Source organism: Chiloscyllium plagiosum, chromosome 11 (genome assembly GCF_004010195.1).
Source record: "Chiloscyllium plagiosum isolate BGI_BamShark_2017 chromosome 11, ASM401019v2, whole genome shotgun sequence".
Taxonomy (NCBI): Eukaryota; Metazoa; Chordata; class Chondrichthyes; order Orectolobiformes; family Hemiscylliidae; genus Chiloscyllium; species Chiloscyllium plagiosum.
In genome coordinates, this window is record NC_057720.1 from 28,597,971 (window position 1) to 28,609,001 (window position 11,031).

The 11,031-nt window shown below is 39.0% G+C and overlaps 1 protein-coding gene across 1 annotated transcript in view; it reads left to right on the top strand.

Moving 5' to 3' along the window:
- Positions 1-10,728, top strand: part of LOC122554753 (artemin-like) — a 104,605-nt gene extending 93,877 nt beyond the window's left edge. The window contains exons 2-4 of the mRNA XM_043700126.1: positions 3,718-3,806; positions 4,357-4,603; positions 10,226-10,728. Of these exons, the coding sequence (XP_043556061.1) occupies positions 3,718-3,806; positions 4,357-4,603; positions 10,226-10,683 (794 nt within the window). The 3' untranslated portion in view covers positions 10,684-10,728. The remainder of the gene's footprint in view (positions 1-3,717; positions 3,807-4,356; positions 4,604-10,225) is intronic.
- Positions 10,729-11,031: the final 303 nt, after the last annotated feature.

The following is an 11,031-nucleotide window of genomic DNA, read 5'->3' on the forward strand; positions in this document are numbered from 1 at the left end:
TGGAATGAGCTGCCAGAAGATGTGGTAGAGGCTGGTACAATTGCAACATTTAAGAGGCATTTGGATGGGTATATGAATAGGAAGGGTTTGGAGGGATATGGGCCAGGTGCTGGCAGGTGGGACTAGATTGGGTTGGGATATCTGGTCAGCATGGACGGGTTGGACCAAAGGGTCTGTTTCCATGCTGTACATCTCTATGACTCTATCACTTGAAAGGTGATGTATTGGCACTGGAGGGGGTGCAGAGGAGGGTTCACTAGGTTGATTCCAGAGTTGAGAGGGTTGTTTTATGAGGACAGACTGAGTGGACTGGGTCATTGAAATTTAGAAGAACGGGTGGAGGTATTGCAGAAACAGGTACAACGCTGAATGGAATAAATGAGATAGAAGCAATGAGATTGTTTCCCTGGCAAGTGAAACTAGAAGTAGGGGGCATAATGAGGGAGAACAGATTTAGGACGGAGTTGAGGAGGAACTTCTGTCCCCAAAGGGTTGTGGTTTTGTGGAATTCCCTGCCTAATGAAGCAGTTGAGGCTACCTCATTAAATAGTTTTAAGGCAAAGATAGATTTTTGAACAGCAAAGGAAGGAAGGGTTGTTATGAACAGCTGGATAAGTGCAGCTCAGTCCACAAAAAGATCAGCCGTGGTCTTATTGAATGGCAGAGCAGGCCCAGTGGGCCAGATGGCCTACTCCTGCTCATGATTTTTTTATGTTCTTATGTATCACGAGGATCCATTCGTGTATGCATCAAAAAATAGAGATGCTGACCAGGAAAGCACGGGTGCCAATCTGCCTGTTTGCTGGAATCTGCTTAAATTGATGCTCTACTAATATTCCCATCATGACAGTCTAAATCACAGCTTTCCCACAAGGAGGTAAAGCTGCACTCAAACAAACTGCTAATCTTCCCTTGCTGCACTGGTACTAATCGATACAACCTGTCCAAAGTTGAATTGCAGCAGGAATGCCTGCTGATTATCCTCTTTGCTGAGGAGCAAATGCAATCAATTAGGGGGAGGAAACCTGAGTGATTTTTATATCCTCATGGTTAGAAGGGCAGAGGCAAATTGTATTGCTGATTTGGTTGAGATCTGCTAAGTCCTCAGAGATCCTAATAAATCCAGGATGATCCTGTCTATATTGTTAATGTTACTTTAGGAAATGCCCTTTCCTCAAGGCTACACTTTGTGTCAGAACATTTTCCTTTCTAACCAAGTCTTACTTGTTTGATTAGTGCCTTTTGAAATGCCTTGGCAAATTTTACCATGTTAAAGTGCTATGTAAATGTAAGTTGATGTTGTTTTGTGTTTGGCAGGAAATCCCAGAAAAGTATGTTTAAAATTAATTTAAAATTTTCTTTCTCTTTTGATTAATTACATTCTTTTTGGCCTGTTATGTCTGCATCAGGTCTTCAAGTGAGCGTCATTACTTACTGCAAATCTCCAGCTTTTTCCCTTAACCTTGCATATTATTTCTAACCAAATAATCATCACCAAACATTCAGTAGTGCATTATAATTATAATATATCGATTTGTTAAAATGTTCAGTGATGTAAGTGATGTAAACTTAATTTTCAGAGAAGACTAAATAAACTTGCTGTATTACCTGATGTCAGAGAAAAGCTAACAATACTCATAAAGCTGTATTTAAATGGAATTAATTATTGTGTTTAAGCTAGTGCATGCTTAAAGAGCGTAAGTAGAAAATGGGATTATAGGTCAAGAACTGGAATCATTGTAACAAAAATTGACAGACACAAATTGAAGTAATGCCAATTGAGAAATTCATCCAGTGGCAGCGCGGGTGGTGCCGGGTGGTGCTGAGGGTGGAGAAAAGTCACTATTCAATGTCAGTAATTCAGTCAAGTAAGAGAAAAAAGCAATGAGCAAAAAATAATGAGAGAGAAAAACAATTTGTTCAAGGCTGTTCTGTTTTCCGGAACTTGAATGTAATAAATGTGGGAATGAATTGCAATTTGCAGAACATTAATATGTTTCCTGATTATGCCATCTTTCGTGCCTTTGGTCTCTCTTCACTTCCCCTTCCATTCCTGAAGATGCATGGCTTGTGTGCAGCCATTAACAAATAACTGTCTCACCTACTAAATGTCTATTCCCCCATGTGAAACCTAAACTGTTAATGTTGGCAGACCTTTTAGCCATGGAGATTATGCAAGATGAGCTGGTGCTTGTCTTCAGTGAATATTCACGTACACTTTTCACATGAGTCAATGGATAGTCTTCTCACTGCACTGCTGTTACCATTGTGATGTAAATTCAGGGTGAAATTCCTGGGAGGGAAGCCAGTTTTGAGGTTATAAAATGTCAATGGTTTAAATTACATACTTAATGTGAGCATCACAGTGGCTCAGTGGTTAGCACAGTGCCTCACAGCGCCGGGGACCTGGGTTTGATTCCATCCTCAGGTAACTGTCTGTGTGGAGTTTGAACATTATCCCTGTGTCTGTGCTCTGGTTTTCTCCCACAATCCAAAGATGTGCAGGTTAGGTGAATTAGTCATGCTAAATTGCCCATAGTGTTCAGGGATGTGTGTGTTAGGTGCATTAGTCAGGGGTAAGTATAGGGGAAGGGGTCTGTGTGGGTTACTCTTCAGAAGGTTGGTGTCGATTTGTTGGACCGAAAGGCCTGTTTTCACACTGTGGGGATTCTATGACTCTTTAAATTCTTGATCCAGTCTTAAATATAAATGAGCTGAAAATGTGTTGCTGGAAAAGCGCAGCAGGTCAGGCAGCATCCAAGGAACAGGAGAATCGACGTTTTGGGCATAAGCCCTTCTTCAGGAAGCCCTTCCTGAAGAAAGGCTTATGCCCGAAACGTCGATTCTCCTGTTCCTTGGATGCTGCCTGACCTGCTGCGCTTTTCCAGCAACACATTTTAAGCTCTGATCTCCAGCATCTGCAGCCCTCACTTTCTCCTTAAATATGAATGACACCTGGCTGAAAGGTAAATACCTGCCCAGTGATTTCAAGATATTTTAATTTCACTTCTCTTATACATGTTTTTGTTCAATACTTTCTCTTTACTAGTTGGGATTTCATTGTTGAATGCATGGATTTGAAGCTTTGACTTGACAACCTACAAAATTGTTTTACTTCAGTTTATAGACTCCTGAAATCCCTACATAATCCAATCATAGTGTTTCTTGCCATACTGCAAAGACCCAACACCGTTTCAGATGAAATATTGATTTGATTAAAATTAGTCATTCCCCATTTTATATCTGAATATATTTGACTAAACATGGAAGACCTGTTATCTGGCTAGACTAGATCCTTTTAAGACTATGGCCATTTTTTCTGTATTTGTAAGTATTAAACATTTAAGGAAGGAATTGTCAGGACTACTCAGTGATTTGAAAACTAGTGTGATCTGTGGATTATGGGCACTGCTGTTGTTACATGGACCTTTGCCTGAACCCATTTAAATTATCATCTGTCTGCTCCAGTTTAATAACCTTTGCTTTGTTTATAAGTGATGTAAAACCTTGTTTTAGTTACTTGTCATCATATGACCCAACGCCTCATCTATCTCTACTAGAGATTACTGTTCATAAAGTAATAAAACAGGATCATCGGTTATTCGCTGTGCGAACATAGGCAAAGTTTATTGCTTCTACAGATTTCACTTGACTTGGAACTCTCTTAGGGACTGGAAACTTACATTTTGTCTTTAATTTAAATTTTAATCTTTTTAGACAGATGCAAGCAAGAGTGTGAAGGTGTTAATCTGATAGATTCAGGAGGTCTGGCTGATTTACCTGGAAAACCGCTGAGAAGATGGCAGGTACGAATTTTAAAAATAATTCCAATTCTTCTGAGATCAAGAATTTGTTATAATCTGTTGTGGTCTGAAATCCTGAATGTTGCAAAACCCTGTCCCAGCCACCTTTCTCCTCTTTTGGAGATCAGTGACTCTTAATCTATTGTATTTTGAGAATCTACTGTAGACTTTAAACAATCGGCTTCGGGTGCTTTTGTACACACGCCAGACCTGTGCTTTAACTACTTTGCAATGAAAAATTGGTTACCTGGTACTTTCAGGCAGACTGAGCCCCTCTGACAAAAGTGCTTAATGCAGCCAATATGTCAATGTGATGATACAGTCCAAACCTACTGTTAAATTCCAAATGATTCTGTTTGTTGCTGATAGTTTGCTTTGAAGGGGAGGTTGGCTTAGTTTCTTTGATGCTGTTCCAAATCTTCTTGAACTTGGCCTTTAGAAATAAGCCTCATTTTGTGTCAAAGCCTGAACGCTGTCATATGAGAGCAAAGGAGAACCATTTCTGTCTGATTTTATCTTTAAAATTTTATTTATTATGGCTCTTGTCTTGAAGGCTACTTACTGGACACTGGCCATCTTTCTATCCCTGATTGCAAGTACAATTGCTTCATCCAAAGAGGAGAATTGGTTTCCAGTGAATAACCCGCAATCCAGAGAGATACCAGCTCAGGACAAGAAAGTTTCCATCAGTAGGACTTCAATGGAAAGTCAAGAACCTGTGGAGAGTCAACGATCCCTGGAAAGTAAGACTGATGAGAGAAGGGAATTGCCAACTCAATCTGTCTGGCCTACTGTGCATTGTAAGTATGGCAAATTGATCATAAAACAGTAGTGAGGAAACAGTTAGTATTTGAATCAATAGAAGTAGCCTGAAAATATAATCCCTGTGAAGAGACTATACTTGCAGGGCAACAGGGAAAACATAAAAAGTGGAATTAGCTCTAATAGAGAGCTAGAATGGGTATGAGGATCCAACTGGCCTCCCTTTGTGCTGTAACCATTCTGTGATGATTTCACAGTCTGTTTCACTACAAAGAAGGCAGTCAACTTGAAATCAGATGATCATCAACAATACTCTGTAATTACCTGCTGGGTGATGCACAAAAATAGATTTGATTTCTGCCTAACTTTCCTTAATATGTAGAAAACTCTTTCCTTTCACTGCTTGTAGCGTTTCTCTCTTCCAGACAGTTTGGGGTGAATTGGGAGCTGAGCAGCTGAAAAATCATAAGCAGATGTCCCAGCGATAAATAACTGCAGAGGTATAGGTCATTTCCGTTTTTCCATTTCTCTTTGAAATTTTCTTAGATCATAGAATATAGGAGCAGAAATAGGGTATTCAGTCTACTGAGTCTGCTACACCATTCCATCATGGCAGACATGTTTCTAAACCCCATTCTCCTGGCTTCTCCCCATAACTCTTGAGCTCTTTACCAATCAAGAACCTATCTATCTCTGTTTTAAATGCACCCAATGACTTGGTCTCCACAGCCCTCTTTGGAAATGAGTTCCACAGATTCCTCACCCTCTGGCTGAAGAAATTCCTCTCATCTCAGTTCTAAAAGATAATCCCATCACTTTGCCATCAGGTCGTAGTCTCTCCTATTAAACAAAACATGTTATCCACATCCACTCTATCCATGCCTCTCAGTATTTTGTCAGTTCAGTCCAATTTCACCTCCCCCCCCACCATCCTTCTAAATGTTTTTGAATATAGACCCTGAGTCTTCAATAGAGTTCCTCATATGAGAAGCCCTTTATCCCCAGGATTATTTTTATTAACAATAGAACTGCTGGATTATGTACATTATGCTTCAGTAAAAGGAAGCGAGGCGTCACCACCCTTCTCTTCTCGGCCTCATCACTGTCCTCAGCCCTCCCCCTTGAGATGATACTCCTCCTTTAACAAGGTTATTCTGTCCTTTCTTTTCAGATAGGTTGTAAAGGGAGTTGTTCTGAAATGTCTGGAAATATCTACTTGAAAAAGCTTTTAAGTGTTTTTCTTTTAAAAAAAACTTAACCAATGAAAGGGGAGTGGCCAGTCCTCCAAGTTCAGGGATGGTTTGGTTTGGTTTTAGGAAATTGTTTTGTTTGCAGCTACTGGTCAAGTTTTAGCTGGGGACCCAAAGAAACAGCTTCATGCTAATCTTCTCTCTCTGTGACATCTCTCCTGTAAGAACATGTTTTTGATTTTTACCTTTTTTTTTGCCAAGGGGGTATTTATGAGGATGTTGCAATATTTGGAACCACATCATTCAGTGGTGATAGAGTTGATTGGGTTTTCAGATCAGTTAAATTATTCTAAATTTGGTTTTCTTTTGTTCATGTTTCATTCAGTAATTTGTAAAAAAAATGCTGTTTTGTTTAAAACCGTGAGGTTGGCCCAGCTGCCTCACTCCTGAAATATCCACCTCACTCCTGCTTAAAACAACTATGAAAGTTAGGGTCTGGACTACTTTCTTGAACTGTTTTCAGGGGTCTGGCCTGGTCCATAACACCCTGCAACAGTAGCTTTTGTCTGTGGCAGAGCAGCAAGGGTGTGTGAGAGAGAACCTGTTATTGGGTGATGCTGAAGCAGCAGCTATGGAGAAGCCAATCTGTGAGAAGCTCCTCATAATTTCTGTCTCTTATACTTGCTTACTGTTCCTCCAATCAAGCTAGGTTGTTCCACTTCCTAGACCTTTGTTTGTTCAGTTCTGGCCCAGAGCAACTGTAATACATAGAATTATTATATGGAGGCAACCTTTCTTGTCATTACTTTTCTGCAGGTTGGTGAATTCATCCACCAACCCCATCTATTTTGAACCCTGCTCCTAGATATGGCCTGGGTTATGTCCAGAATAAAACTGTTCTGTGCCAAGGAAACATTCCATTACTCAAACATCAAAGAAGCATCCTCAGAGAAAACTATGGTGAATTTTTGCATTTTCCACCTAGATTTATTGTAGTATTCTATCAGGCTGTGTTTACGCACTATCAATTCATGGCAAACCATGCATCCTTGGGTTGTGAACCTACATAATGATGTGGAGCTGGATTATCTTTATTTTAATTCACCTTTGTTAGAATCTATGTTGTGAGGAGAGGAAATTATTTTTCTATGCTGGATTCAAGCAGAAGGAGTGTTCAAAATTTACCTCATCATGAAACCAAAAGTGTTTCTGTTTCCAATTGATTCTGTTGGACCCATTTTAATCATGGTTAAATATTTCTTTTCATTTGAAGCAATTTAATATATTTTCAAAATAACACTGAGACAGTCTTGATCCCTCACACCCACAATTTGGCAAATCAATAATACCATCTAAAGAAGGAAAGGTCAGTCAGTGCATCAAGTTCATTTAAACCATGAGAAAATGTGTAATTACTACATCAGGAAAGCTAGTTTTCACTTCCGTTGTTCAGCATTAACAGGTCAAAGTGGCTTCAATATATTATCGATAACATTGCAATCATTGCCAAAAAGGCAAGCAACAATTTGATAAGTGCCTTTTTAATTTGCTCTTTTGATTTTGTTGGCTAAACCACCATTTATTGAGTTAGGAAACACCCACATTGCTGTGGGTCTGGAGACACATGTGAGCTAGACTAGGTAGGATGACAGATTTCCTTTATGAAAGGAAATTAAAAGACCAGATGGGTTTTTACAACCATAAATAGTCGTTATGTAGTTGTCATTAGACCTCCCTTCTATTCCAGTTAGATTAATTGAATTCCAATTTCTTCAACTACCATTTTGGCATATAAACCTCATCCTCAAATCATTAAACTGGGGTTCTGGATTCCTAGCTCAGTGACATTATCATGATGCCATTGCCTTCCTGCTTAACAGAACTCCCAAAGCAGCTGCCCGTTTACTGCATGCATTTGGGATCCATGAGATGTAAGTTCAATTTTTAGGCTGGAGTGGATCAGAGCACAAAACCATGCAGATGCTGACTTGTTCAACACGTAATGAAACTAAAGAACTGCAACCTAGGTAAGTTTTTCCATGGGATTCGGAGGAGCCCAAATGCCAACTCACTACCCTTCTACCTCCAATTCTCCCCGTCACTAGCACCACTTGTTGATCTCCTACTTCACGTCGCACTAAATTTCTTCCCTTTAGTTTATCCCCAAATTATCAAAAGGTGGTGTTAGTACCTCTCTGATCCTCAGTTTCCGCCCTCCAACCACAACCAGCAGATATATACCTAGCTCCCTTACAAATCTATCCATTCACTTTGAAGGTAGTGCCTCCTGAGGGAATCATTTCCATGTAACTCATAATCTCTGGGAAGAAGATTATTTTCCTAATTCTTTTGACTTATTGGAACTTGTCAATGTTGTCTTGTTGCTCGCAAAAATGTTGTCTCGTCTTGTGCTTATTCTCTAACTTAACAAATATATGTACTTCAATGTTGACCAATTCCTTTTTTTGTTACTTTTTATTTTAAAACACCACAGTTTTCTCACCTATTCTTCTCTTTTCCAATGCAAGGCTGTTTAGTTACTTTTTACATAATTAGGTTCTGTCAGGTTTGAAAACATCCTGATCAATCTTGATCCACAGCTTACCTTAACACAAAATAAAAGCAAAGCACCTAGAAACTCACCAGGTCTTGCATAAAGTTCTGAGGAAGGATCACTCAACCGGAAACATTAACTCTGACTTCTCTCCACAGATGCTGCCAAATCTGCTGAGCTATTCCAGTAATTTCTGTTTTTGTTCTTGAGTAATGCAGGTCCAATGTAACACTCTTTCTTTCCTCGTACAGTGCTAACTGTTCATAAACTTACCTGTGTTTTTGAGATATTCAATTATGACATCTTATAATACAGCCAGAGGTATCATTTAATCTTTTCCTTTAGTTGTTTTAATTTACAAGTAAGTTTTCCGATCATTTACCCAAAGCCACTTCGGGAGTATTTCATTTCAGTCTGAAAAATGCCATACTAATAATGCAAGATTATGTCTTGAGAGTGGGCAAAACACTTTGATAGAAGTGTTGTAAAAAATGATTTGTTCATCATTTGCTGTCATCAATTGAGGGCTGAGGACTAATTTTAACATTGTGGTAATAATGAAAGTTGGAGTGAATAGCAAACTGGTTTTTAAATGGATGACCCATTTATCATTTAAAATCATTTGGCAAAATAGGAAACAATAACCATGGGGATACAAATAATTGAGGAAACTGCAGGTCATAAAATGGTTAACGATATCAGCAGATTTGAAATAACATTCTTGTAGTTTAAGTCAGTTCCACCTTTTGGATATTTTAAGCATTTCCAAGTGTCTGGCTTCCACTCACATCTGCATGTTATTCTCTGTTGCAAGTTCTATAAATAGAAAAGTGTTGGCTAATGCAATTGATGACTCAATTACATTTTACTGACAGTGAAACAGTGTCGGAAGTATCAACACTTGTATCTAGTACAAGCACTGTGTTAAAATCTGAGGGAGTGCCGTCCTTCCACTGCTTCTGAGTGCCTCAGAGAAACAAGCTTCGGCAGTATTTTCATGAGCCCAAGAGCAATTTACACATTTTCCTCTTTAAACATGAAACATTCAGCCTAAGGGCAATGAGAGAAAAGACACATTAAAAAAAAAACAATGAGAAAAATTAACACAGGCGGAGGTTTAGAATGCTGTCAGCCAAATCTAACCCAGTAGCTAGTGAAGCAGTGCTTGTCAGACAATGAGATTATTCCAGAAAGTTTTATTTGGTGACATCATCACTTGTAATAGCAATCTTTAGGATCGGAATTTGTTGCTGCACACAACTATATTTTAAATGAAAACAGAATGTGCTGGAAATACTTAGAACTGACAAAATGTCTTTGAAATGTTTAATTGAGCTAGATTTTCCCTATCAAGACCGGTAGTTTGAGTATAAAGTGGTCCTTTATGTTCTACTATTGTTCTAGGGAGCAGTGATTTAATAGAGGCAGGCATGCTGACCCCAGAAGCAGATTGATGTTGGTCATAGGAGCAATTGAGTACTGAGTTGGGCCGACAATAGGGCTCAGTTCAATTCTTTAGCACTTTGTCCAGATTATTTGGTTTTATTTTAGGCAGAGTAGCCCTCAAACCATACCCCCTCACCACCCACCACCTCCATGATATTTCCATGTACCTATGCCAACTCTTACCCCTACGAATCATCATGGCTCTTTATAGACCTCATAATAAGGCAAGTGTGCATAACAAAGCACGTTGAAAGCCGAGTCTCTTAGAAAAAGATTTTGAGAAGAATTTTGTTTACACAGGTGTAATTTTTAACGTTTACACAACTTGACATTAGTCATTGCTACAGAGGAATTGATTTCCTGCAAACATGCATGCCATCTAAACAAACTGAATTGATATGTATCTCTGTACTGTAATTTCACTGGAGAAGCCATGGTTCTTTACTATTTTAAAATTCTCCTTTTTACAGATCAGACTGCAATATTAAACAGACTTGGAGAATTTGCAGAGGATGTGCGAAGCCGCTATGGACGATCACCAGGCAGTTCACATAAAGGCAAAGAACGATCAAAGACCTCACGAAGAAATAGACGGAGAGGATCCAGGAAAATGAAAAAAAATAAAAGTGAATGCCATATCAATACCTTAAAGCTCAAAGTTGAAGACCTGGGACTTGGTTATAAATCAGAAGAGATTGTAGATTTCAAATATTGCAGTGGAAATTGTCCACGCTACGAGTCGAATTATGACCTAACACTGTCCAAAATGTTAAATAAAAATGGGATTCTTTCTAATACTGATGAGATAGTGATCAATCATCCATGCTGCAGACCAAGCAAATATACAGATATCGCCTTTCTGGATTTGCAAAACCAGTGGCAGATAATCACGAATGTCTCTGCAGTTGAATGCATGTGTCAGGGATGATGAACTACGTCACTATGGACTATGCGTTCACTTTGAGGAACAATAATCTAGGCAAGGTAAAAAGGCTGTACAACACTTTTTTTGGAGATAACAAAGTAGCATTAATAATTGAACATTAGGAGGGGTAGGGGTGTGAGGGTGGGTGTGTGGGAGAGAAAGTGGGTGCTTGCTGGGCCCTGTATTTCAATTTGATTGAGTTCAAAGGTAACTGATTTTTCAGTTGGACCATGAACCAGATTTAGTTCTGATCTGTGCTGCTCCTTTGCTGAAAATTGCAAATCAACCAAAAATAATTTGATATTGATTCTGTTTTCTAGTCAAAAAAAGATTAACAGTAACTTCAGGCTT